This window comes from Chiloscyllium plagiosum, chromosome 12 (genome assembly GCF_004010195.1).
Source record: "Chiloscyllium plagiosum isolate BGI_BamShark_2017 chromosome 12, ASM401019v2, whole genome shotgun sequence".
NCBI lineage: Eukaryota > Metazoa > Chordata > Chondrichthyes > Orectolobiformes > Hemiscylliidae > Chiloscyllium > Chiloscyllium plagiosum.
This window is the reverse complement of record NC_057721.1, coordinates 42,279,822-42,292,102: the sequence shown is the minus strand read 5'-3', so window position 1 is coordinate 42,292,102 and position 12,281 is coordinate 42,279,822. Positions and strand designations below refer to the sequence as shown.

Sequence of the window (12,281 nt, the reverse complement as noted above, 5' to 3'; positions counted from 1 at the left end):
TTACACAGATGTGATTGGTTACTGGGGAAACGGCGGCGGCTCGTGACGTCAGCACGCCGGGCGGAAACGCGGCTCCGGTCCTGCCTCCAACCCCCCTCCCCCTCCTCCGTGGCCGTTTGAACGGGGTCTCGCGATGTTTCCACGGCTGACAGACGGCCATTCGCCCATCGCCAACATGACGGTCACCACCACAATAATAACAACGATGTGAAAAAGGAGCCGTTTGGCTCGGGCGGTGTTTAATGGTGTCTCTGGCTACCTTGTTGTCTCGTCGGGTGGGTAATGATGGACTCCCGCAGTGGTTGATATTATTTGTGTAACTGGAGGAGCGGCAGGATGTCACGTCCCACTAACCTGGTGTGGGATGTGAGGAAACGCTCGCTGGGCTTGGAGGATCCTCGCTTAATTCGCTTGTCCTATTTAGGTAAGAAGTGGCGGACTGCCTGCTGAGCTCCAGCTGAACCACCTTCCTGACACCAGTTCCAGCCCTGTCCCCTGTTTCTGCCTCTTTTACTAAACACAGCCTGTGTTTTTCTTTTTTCAAAAAAAAATAGTGCGTATTGTTTTTTTAAAAAATCATTAGCCCAAATTACGTTTCCATTTTTGAGGTAGAAATCTTCTCAGCAAGTACATTTTTTTTGAAAAGCATTTGCGTTTTATTCCCGTGGGTTACAAACGCCTTGGTGGCTAGATCAATGTTTCCCCCTTGTGTCAAATGTACTTCTCCGACAACAACTTATGATTTAATATCAGAAGAGGCAAAAGATGTCCTTAGGATATAAAATTGTGAAAAAAAGATATAATTGACAACAGGATGTACGTAATGCTGAATGGACGTTGTGGTTCTGTAGTAAAGAAAATAGAGTTTTAGTTTCGCCCTCACCGCATACCTCAGTTGAATACTTTCACGAAAGTTTTGTTTTCAACTTGCCTCACGGATTAATATTCTTTTCGGTTGTAAATATAAATTGAAGAGAAAATAAATCGGGTTTATATAGACCACCAAGAGCTGTTGCTAAGATATTGACGTAATAATAGCCAGATGACAGTGTTTCCGAAATGAAACATTTTCAAAAACAATCTCCCAGGTTAAGGCAATCCTGAATCGCTGGTAAATCTCAAATTGTTTATTTAGAAATGTAACTAATTTCTGGCAGTGAAGCTCATTCAGCATTTGGATGTTTTTATCGTGTACTTGTGCCCATTTTTCAAATTAGAAAGCGAGCTCTGCAGATGCTAGAAATCAAAGTCGAAAAGGGTGGCGCTGGAAAAGCACAGCAGGTCAGGCAACATCATAGCCCTTCATATGTCCGAAACGTCAATTCTCTTGCTCCTCGGATGCTGCCTGACCTGCTGTGCTTTACCAGCGCCACACTTTTCGATCCATTTTTCAAGTTGGGATTAGAGTGGTGCTGGAAAAGCACACCAGGTCAGGCAGCATCCGAGGAGCAGGAAAATCGACGTTTCGGGCAAAAGCCCTTCAAATGAGGCTTGATTATTTGCCCTTTCTCGGTCATTTTAAAGTGATCATTCCTTCAACATCTTTGTATCTTATGATTAGCATGTTAGTGTGTACAAGTTCATTGATTTAGTCAACATTCAAAAATATTTTTATGTGGATCTTCATTGTATTTGAAGATTAAAAACAATATTGAATAATTGAGAAAAACTTCATTCAACTATAAATTTAGTTGCAGTTTTTTTGTCAAGTAAATCAGGTCAGTCAGCAAGTTCTGTATATTTAATTTATAAATGGTGAGGTTTCAAATTAATTCGACATCTACTTGTGAGCTGCAAGCCAGTATGTAATTACATAAGACCAAAAGACATAGAGCAGAAATTAGGCCATTCAGCCCTCGAGTCTGCTCCGCCATTCAATCATGGCTGATAAGTTTCTCAACCCCATTTTTCCACTTTCTCACTGTAACTTTTGATCCTCTTGATACTCTAGAACCTATCTATCTCAATGTTAAACATACTCAAAGACCTGGTCTCCACAACTTTCTGTGGCAATGAATTCCAGAGATTCACCACTCTCTGGCTGAAGAAGTTTCTCCTTATCTCTATTCTAAAAGGTCTTCCCTTTACTCCTAGGCTGTGTCTCACTATCATTGCCTCACTATCATTGTTGCCATTGTCAAGTTATTGATGGATCTCCGTGTGACTGAACAGGCTTGATTGTCAATCTGCAGATCTGTGAGCATATGGGGCAAGGTGTCTCCAAAGTAGTGGGATCCTGAGTGCAGGATTTGCTTTGCTTCTTTTCATTCTCGTATCATTAAGATGTTGTATATCAAAGGTCATTCAGTGTGGTGTAGTTTGATGGACAATTGGTTGTCCATTTGAACAATGGTAACATGCTTAGGCTAGGCTAGGCAAAGGTCGAACCCCTTTGATAAGTAAACCAAAACACCAGTCCCAATCTGTTATGACAGGAGTAGAGGTTCCCTTCAAATAATTAAACCTGAAACACCCAGAGCAGCTCGCCTTGCCCCTCATAATCTGTTAAAAGTGTGGTTAAATGAAAGAAATCTCTAAAAGACCCTTTATAAGTAACAATTTGTTTATTTAACCACAACAATGAACAAATTAGCAGAATTATTGACAAACTGAACAACTCCCTGCCCCAACTACTAAGTATTCCCACTGAACTAAATTCTGTTGGTATGCTATTTCAATAAACACAAGTCCCACTTATATAAATACAAATAATAAGAAAGCAATAAATGAAAACTTAGTCTCTCAAAGTTCACAGAATTTGTCTTCTGGAATGCTCTGCCTTCTGTCTCTCCAGTCTTTCTTTAGCTGATCCTGCTGTCAGGGATGTTTCCTCTGTAATTTCTTCTGTTCTGAACACCTTTCCCTTCTGGAGTCAGAAGTATTATCTAAGAGTACCCTTGATGATCTATTAATTTCTTTACAATCGGATTAGTTCTAGGTAGTCAAAAATATCAGATTTAAATTTGGTACATTTTCAGTATCTAAGGCCTTGGTTTAAATTAATTGGCTGATTCAAGCTATTGCCAAAACATCAAAACACGTCTAGTTTGCCAACCACACAGCCAATTGATACATATGATTCAATTTCAGAGCTGCCTGTGCATCTACAGCTGCTTGCAGGCATTTTTTGTTTAATATCCAAGCTTTGAAAAGCACATCACCTCTCTCCCCACCACGACGCCCCAATACAATTTTTACAATTAAATTCTGACATTCTGCCTTCCAGTTCACAAGTATTTTACAAAACTTCGTAACACCTCCAGCCCCAAGAACAAAAATTATTAAAAGATGGCTTTTTTAAAAATCTTAACAGCAATATCACAAAATACATAGATCAGTAATCTAAAGTTACACATTTCATACTAATCCTGCACACATATATAACATCGGACCATTCCAGTTCTACCTTAATTACAAATTTTCTTTTAAGTCTGCAATAACATTTTTATAACTCACAACATGTACAATCTGTAATTTAGCTTGTAACATAAAACTCCAATGAAAAGCCTCATTTTATAATCTTTAAATCATTCCAAAATGATGAGAGGGTTGTGGTCTATGTACACAACCATGTCTGATACATTGTTCGCAACAACATCAAATTCATGTAAGGCTAGTACCAAACTCAGTAACTTTATTTTTAATAGTGGCGTATTTTCTCTGATGGATATTGAGTTTTGTGGAAAAATAACCAATTGGCCTTTCAATTTCGCCATCATCCCCCTGCACCAACACAGCTCCAACCCATACATCACTGGCGTCGATCACAACTTTAAAGGGTTTAAAGAAATTTGGTGTGGTTAAAACTGGAGCAGTGGTTAGCATGGCTTTTTAATTCTCAATTGCCTCCTGGCATTATGTCCACTGAAATTTCATGTTCTTCTTTAGCAAATCCATTAGTGGTGCCAACAAGTGACTAAACTTTGTTACAAACTTCCAGTAGAATCTGCTCAGTCCCAAACATCAAAGCACCTCTTTCTTCAAGGATGGTCTTGGAAATTCTTTGATGGTCTTCATCTTCACGATCCTCGGGATGATTCTTCCATGTCTGTTGTTGTGTCCTCAGAACATCACTTCTGCTTTTGCAAATTCAGTTTTTACTAAATTTATAGCCAGATTTGCTTCTGGTAGTTTTTCAAAGAGCTCTGCCAAATGCATGGCTAAAGATCACTTAGTCATCTATATAAATGGCATTATTAGTCAATCCTGCCACAACTCTGATTATAAATCTTTGAAATGTGGTTGGTGTGTTTTTCATTCCAAAGGGCATTACTTTAAATTGATATAGCACATTTGGTGCTACAAATGCAGAAACGTCTTTCACTCTCTCTGACAAAGGTACTTGCCAGTAACCATGCAGTAAGTTCAACTTTGATGTAAGTGGCATGCCCAGCTTTTTCCACACAGTCCTCCAGCCATGGAATTGAGTATGTGTCCGATTAAGGTATGGCATTGACCTTCCAGTAATCCATACAGAATCATTGAGTACCAGCAGGCTTCAGAACCAACATGACCGGTGAACCCCACTCGTTTTGACTTGGCTTGATAATGTCTTCTTGGAGCATTGCTTCCACTTCCTTCTATACTTGTGCTGCTTTCAGAGGATGAAGCCTGTAGGGGTGGTGTTTTATCAGAACAGCATTCCCTACATCAATCTCATGCACTATAGTTTTAGCCCTCCAATTTTATTCCTACATATGTCCTCATATCACTGCAACAAGCCTTTCAATTCAGTTCTCTCATCCTGAGACAGATAGCTTCCTTTCCTATCCTAGGAGAAAGTGAGGGCTGCAGATGCTGGAGATCAGAGCTTAAAAATGTGTTGCTGGAAAAGTGTAGCAGGTCAGGCAGCATCAAAGGATCAGAAGAATCGATGTTTTGGGCATAAGCCCTTCTTCAGGAATGAGGAGGGTGTGCCAAGCAGGCTAAGATAAAAGTTAGGGAGGAGGGACTTGGGGGAGGGGCATTGGGAATACGATAGGTGGAAGGAGGTTAAGGTGAGGGTGATAGGCCGGAGAGGGTGTGGGGGCGGAGAGGTCGGGAAGAAGATTGCACGTCAAGAAGGCGGTGCTGAAAGCGGTTCCTATCCTACCCCATTCTCTTAGGCCCTTCTTATTCCTCAATTTACTCTGAGGCATATCATTAATCAACTTACTCTGAGGTACATCAACATCCAAATCTTCTAGATTTGATTCCTCACTCTGAGTGGCAGTAACTGATACCTGTTCCTCTGGTTCCCTTTCTGTATCATAATACTGATTCAGCATGTACACATGACATACCTGATAATTCTTTTTACCTATCTGGTACCTTTTATCAGATAATTCACTTGACTTAACTTCTTCTTAATCTGATAGGGACCACTAAATCTTGCTTTAAAGGGGTATCCTACTACTGGTAACAGCACCAATACTTAATCCCCTTGGGCAAAGGTGTGAATTTTAGATTTCTTATCTGCCTCTTGCTTCATTGTGTGTTGTGGAGATAGTGAGGACTGCTTGATGCTGGAAAGTCAGAGTTGATAAAATGTGGAGTTAGACAAAGCACAGCAGGTCAAGCGGTAACAGGAGCAGGAGATTCGATGTTTCAGGACTGGGGAGAGGCAAGGGAGTTTGAGAAATAGAGAGAGGGACATGGGGAAAGGTAGGTGAATGCAAGTAGAGGTGATTGAGATTGGTCATTGGGAAAAGGTGAAGCGGATAGGTGGAAAGGTCAGGTCAAGGGGGTGGGTTGGAGAGGAAGAGTGGGCCTGGGATGATGTGGGGAGATTTGGAAGCTGGTGAATTACTATGTTGAGGATATAAGGTTGTAAGTTCCCAAGGGGGAAGATGAGGTGTTATTCTTCCAGTTTGCATGTGGCGTTATTTTGACTGGAGGAGGCCCAGGATGGGCATGTCATGGGGAGTGAGAGGGGGAGGTGAAGTGGTTGGCAACTGGGAGGCGGGGTAGTTTGGAGCATGCCCCTTCCCATCACTCACAACAGCGTGATCGGGTCCCCCTTGTTCTCACTTTTCATCTCACCAACCTCCATGTTCAAAGGATCATGCTTCACTATTTCAAACCACTCCAGCAGAACGCCACCACCAAACACATCTTCCCCTCACTCTCCCATCTGCATTTTGCAGGGATTATTCTGTTGGGTTCTTTTCCTGAGGTTTCACACACGATGCAATTCATTCACACCATCTTTTGTAAACAGTTAAAGTTTATTAAAGCTTGTACAAGGTAGGTGAACCCTCTGATACACTTCGCAGGTGTGTGAAGTCGAGATAGAAGAGAGACTTCGAACAAAGAAAATACATCTCCTTTATACAGGTCAGTTGGTAATGTTTATAGATACTCTGGCCACTCCCCCACAGTCACATGCCATTCAAGACAACCCAGTTACTCCCTCACAGTCACATGTTACCCCAGGTACAATGGCAGGATGAGATCATCCTCAGAGATAATGTAAATGTAAATGCCCTAATCCTGGGGAACCATTAGGCAAACGATTTCCTGACTCCGTGATTCACCAAGACCATGCAGGTGCGATATACCTACCTTCAAGGGATGGCTGGAAAGCATTTCTGAATGAAAGAGATTGAATGATAGTTTAATTTGATAATAGTAGGGGGAGTAGTAGCAAATGAGTCTCTAATTGGAGTGGGGGTCATTCACATTCTTGCATGAATGTCGTCCCCACCCACATCTAGAATGTTCACTCAGTGCAGTTTAACTCTTTAATATTACATTAATGTCCAGAGAGATATTCCAATTTAATATTTTAACATTATCTTCCACCGTTTTACCATTCCATGATAACCACCTAGATGACACTACCAGCTTTCATAAGACCCTGACAGCCAGTATTTAAGCAAGTTATTGATACACAACCTGCAATGATTATAACAACAAAAATTAGTAGTACACGCAGTAAATAGAATTTGCAGAATCCTCCCACGTAAGGGAAAACGTTCACCAGTAAACTTCTTATATCCACAGTCCTTACTGACCACTCCACTTCCTCCAACTTGAGTGGAAACAAGCCAGTTATTTCAAAATCTCCTTCAGTAAATGCCAACCTGAAAACAAAATTCAGTCTGTCCTTCTGTATCACTCCACGGAGAAATCGGAATTCTTCGATAAGGGCAGTTAAATACTTAAAAAACTGACTTTCATCCACGCGCGATGCTTCGAATGGAAGATACAGGCACATCTGAGCATGCAGCAGCAGGCTAGGTGATCTCAGCATTCTTTGCTGCTTCAGCTCCCATTCTGCTGTTAAATGTAACAAAACCAACTGCATGTTTCGATGATAGCTTGATCAGTGAACCTTCATATACCTTAAATGATTGAAAGAGAAGACAAAGCTCACATGGTCCGTAGGAAGGCTGCTGACAAAAAGCATACTCTTCACCATTGTTAGTTTCTTCATGCTTTGTGCTCATGACTGGGGAGCTGATTGAGTCCATTGGATCAGGTTGTGGAGGAGCGGGCGCTGATCTGAAGGTGTGCCTTACTTGTGAATGGAGACACTCGAGAGACGATGTCAGCTGCTGAAACTATCTTTGCATTTCCTCTCTTGTAGCTTCCTTGCCAAGGTAGTTATCAGTATGAAGACAGTCACACATTTAATTACACTAAATTGTGTCTGTCTTTCACCATTCTCAGTCAACTGTTACTCTATTCGCTATTTATGACATTATCAATAGAACTTAGAACATAGAAAAATACAGCGCAGTACAGGCCCTTTATACAATCCATAAACATCTAAATTGTACTGCCTAAACAACTTAGTCATTTAGGCACAGCAATCAGTGGTCCTAAAATCAAACCCTCGGGGGACCTCATTCAGGTTATTCAAAAATTATTTTCCTTTAACAAATTAATACTTGGCTGATGTGAAAGTTGTCAGGAAAAGAATTTTTAAAATCTGGAACAGCAAGAAAACAACAAAATGTTTCCTGCACTTTAGGCATTGAAGAGGCAGTTTCAGTTCAGATTTAAAAGTAAAACATTCGTGGGAAGCAAATGCAGAATATATTAAAATATGTTCTCCAAATGAAACTTCCCATATAAAACAGTCAGAATTACAGTGATTTGACAGAGATCAACATTCCTTAAATTTGCAATATGAAGGGGGCCAATGAAGCCTTAACAATATTTGAAAGAACTGAAACAGCTCAGCCTCAAGTTTTAATAGTCTCTACAGTCTTAACAAATGCATTCTTCTTTTTACGAACACTCTACATTTAAAAAAACCAGCAAAGATATTACAATACAATACCTCATCTGGGTAAAGCATGACCACTGACACGGTTGTTTTTTTTAAAACCGGCATTGTAGAATTTCAAACAAATCAGGGGCTCAAAGACTCAGTCAATTTGATTTTAAGGTTACAAATTTGATAATTTTAAAAATGACAATGTTGTATAACATTAATGTAAAAACAAAATCTACCCTATTACATAGTTCACAAAACACATTGAATTGAGATCCTGATTCAAATAAGACAAAACAGTTACCTAAACGAATTTTGTGAACCAGTATTTTAACAAACCAAAATATTTAAATATCAAGCACTCTCAGCATGGCACAATTTACATTGAAACTGCCTTTTTCGACCCAAGTATTAGTACAACCTTAATTTCAGCATTTCTCTTTTTTTTTGGAAGTGCCTCTGGTCAGAATTCTTTCCTTTTTAATACGGGTGAAAAACATGCACATTTGAGACCCCCACCTCAGTTCACCTGGTGATGATCCATGAAATGGAAAACGAGGAGTCAAAAAGATGGAGGAGGTGGCTCTAAACGATCCACACTAGAGTCGGACAAAAATAAATCATGCCTACAGACTCCCAGTTAACCACCTTGGCACAGAAAAAAACCACAAGCATTAGTTCAAGATTCCCAAAGCTCCACTAACCCCATAGTGCCTGCCGCGCACACATGAAAAGATCAATAAAACATCCTCATCTTGGTGAAACCGGACCGAGGAATGCCGCCCCACCACTGGACAAGACCACAAAGGAAAGAAAGACCAGCCATACCCTCTTGATGAAATCATACCCATAAAAATAATAGCCTCACAGCAGACCAAATGGCACCCCAGTCCAAGCCACTCCCCCAGAAGGACTCAGAGTCTAGTCCACAGCGCACAAACCCGGACAAAGCTTCCCCGGCACTCAATATACTTTACTGTCAGGACCCAAAGGGAGCAGCTCCACTTTCTCCCCCTTTTCCCGGTGACACCATGCTGTCCCGAAAGTACTTCTAAGGGGAGGTGTGGGGGATGAAGGCAACAATTCCAAGAAGTACCCAAATTCTAAGTTTTTTTTCCAGCGCCTCAAACCTTGTGTCTGTAGAGGATTTAACTCCTTTCTTACTTTACTTCTCATGGGGTCTCTAACCCCGATTTAACTCTTTTAAAATCTAGCTTCATGCAAAGTGACTCTGTGTACAATTGTGCGAGTTACCTCAAAGATTCCGTCACTGAGTCCCAGGAGTCGAGGGGTTGACTGAGTGTTAAATTTTAGAGAGAGAGATCAAGGTGAAGCTTACCTTGTGGGCCCACCTATCTCAAGCAACCAACACTCAGACAATCGCTTATTCAGTCCGCCTGGAAGCTCCATGTGTGTTAGAATCTTACCACTGCCACTAGATGTTAGGTTCATTTCCTGAGGTTTCACACACTAAATTCTACAAACAGTTAAAATTTATTAAAGCTTGTACAGGCTAGGTGACCCCTCTGATACTCTTCGCAGGCTTGCAAAGTCGAGACAGAAGAGAGACTCTGAACAAAAAAAAATCTCCTTTATACAGGTCAGTTGGTAATGCTTACAGATACTCTGGCCACTCCCCCACAGTCACATGCCACTCAAGACAACCCAGTCACTCCCTCACAGTCACATGTTACCCCAGGTACAATGGTAAGATGAAATCACCCTCAGATAATGTAAAAGTAAATGCCCTAATCCTGGGGAATCATTAGGCAAACAATTTCCTGACTCAGTGATTCACCAAGACCATGCAGGTGCGACATACCTAGCTTCAAGGGATGACTAGAAAGCATTTCTGAATGGAAAAGATTGAATGAGAATAGTAGCAAATGATGACTGTCTAAATGGAGTGGGGGTCATTCAAATTATTACATGAATGTCTTCCCCACCCACTTGCAGAATGTTCATTCACAGAGTCATAGAGATGTACAGCATGGAAACAGACCCTTCGGTCTAATTCGTCCTTGCCAACTAGATATCCTAACCCAATCTAGTCCTACCTGCCAGCATGCAGCCCATATCCTTGTAAACCCTTACTATTCATATACCCATGCCTTTTAAATGTTACAATTGTACTAGCATCCACCGCTTCCTCTGGCAGCCCATTCCACATATGCACCACCCTGTGCCTGAAAAGGTTGCCCCTTAGGTCACTTTTATATCTTTCCCCTCTCACCTGAAACCTACGCCCTCGAATTCTGGACTCCCCCACCCCAGGGATAAAATCTTGTCTATTTACCCTGTCCATGCCCCTCATGATTTTATAAACCTCTGAGGGTCACCCCTCAGTCTCCAACACTCCAGGGAAAACAGCCCCAGCCTATTCAATCTCTCCCTATCGCTCAAATCCTCCAACCCTGGCAACATCCGTATAAATCTTTTCTGAATCCTTTCAACTTTTTATATTAATGTCCAGAGAGATATTCCAATTTAATATTTTAACATTAAGTTCCCTCTGTGACACCTAAGTCCATTCATCGACCACTAAACCACCCCCTTCCCATGTAGCCACAGAAGGTGCAACATTTACCTCTTCATGTCCTCCCTGCTCACCATCTAAGGGCCTAAACAGTTTTTTTTTCCCAGGTGAAGCAGCAGTTCACCTGTACCTCTTCCAATCTTGTGTATTGTTTTTGCTGCACACAATGTGGCCTACTCTACATTGGTCACCAGTTTGTATTTGGTTTCTCCACTTTGCAGAACATCTGTGGTCTGTGCGAAAGCATGACCCTGAACTTCCCATGGCTGTTCATTTTAACAGAGCATCCTGCTCATATGCCCATGTGTCTGACCTTTGTGTGCTGCAGGGCTCAACTGAATCATAGCACAAATTGGAGGAACAACATCTCATCTTCAGACTCGACACTTTACAGCCTTCTGGACTTAATATTGAAATTAACACCTTCAAACTGTGTACCAATTCCTATTCCTTCCCTTTATTTTAGCTTTAGTTATTACATTCTCTGTCACCATGTCCTCTCACCAACCTCCTCACCTCCCACTGCAGTGGAACTGTCTGTTTTTTTTCTAGCCTGGCAGTTAGACACACCATTGTTCTGCTATTATTACATTCCAATCACTTAATCTGAACGATCAACATCCTTTTTCCCCAGCACTCCAACCCCCCATTTCCCATTATTCCTGCCCCCTCCACACTTTGACTCTTTATCAGAGCTAAAGCATCTAGACTCAATGTTAGTTTGCTTTCTCTATATGGATGCTGCTTGACTTGCTGTGATCTCCAGCATTTTTTGTTTTCAGTAGAGGCAAAAGGTAATTAGTGCAGAAAGGCGTCATGTTGCTGTGCAGGCTTGATGAGATGAAGGGCCTGTTCCTTGCCTGTATTATTGTTTGTTCTATTGTGTTATACTGGCCATAGAAAAGATTACTCTTCATGGCTTACCATAGTCTTTGGCTTGCTACACATGAATTACTGTGGTCTTGGGGAGCTTGCCTTTGGGATGAGAAAGATGGATAGGTTAGTCATATCAGCAAGGATTATTTAGCTTTCAACTGTACATCAGCTCTGAATCCGACATAGTTTTGACATTCTTAATTCTTTAAAATGCATCTTTGAGACTTAAAGTAGGCGAATGCCTTTGCATAAGTCTATCTTGCCATAGTGATCTGAGCTGAAAATGTGTTTCTGGAAAAGCGCAGCAGGTCAGGCAGCATCCAGAGAACAGGAGAATCGACGTTTCGGGCATAAGCCCTTCTTCAGGAATGAGGAAAGTTTGTCCAGCAGGCTAAGATAAAAGGTAAGGAGGAGGGACTTGGGGGAGGGGTGTCGGAAATGTGATAGGTGGAAAGAGGTCAAGGTGAGGGTGATAGGTCACACTGGGGTGGGGGCGGAGAGGTCAGGAAGAAGATTGCAGGTTAGGAAGGCGGTGCTGAATTCGATGGATTTGACTGAGACAAGGTGGGGGGAGGGGAAATGAGGAAACTGGTGAAACCCGCGTTCCTGCCTTGTGGTTGGAGGGTTCCTAGGCAGAAGATGAGGCGCTCTTCCTCCAACCATCAT

The 12,281-nt window shown here is 41.7% G+C and overlaps 1 protein-coding gene across 6 annotated transcripts in view; it reads left to right on the top strand.

Annotated features, from left to right (window-relative positions):
- Positions 1-111: 111 nt before the first annotated feature.
- The window catches only part of dcaf6 (ddb1 and cul4 associated factor 6), a 229,305-nt gene continuing 217,135 nt past the window's right edge, over positions 112-12,281 (top strand). For 2 of the 6 annotated variants that reach the window (XM_043700883.1, XM_043700881.1), the window contains exon 1: positions 120-424. In XM_043700883.1, the coding sequence (XP_043556818.1) occupies positions 337-424 (88 nt within the window). In that variant the 5' untranslated portion in view covers positions 120-336. Of the gene's footprint in view, positions 425-12,281 lie in introns of all 6 variants that reach the window. The other 4 variants (XM_043700884.1, XM_043700882.1, XM_043700880.1 and 1 more) reach the window with 4 other exon arrangements.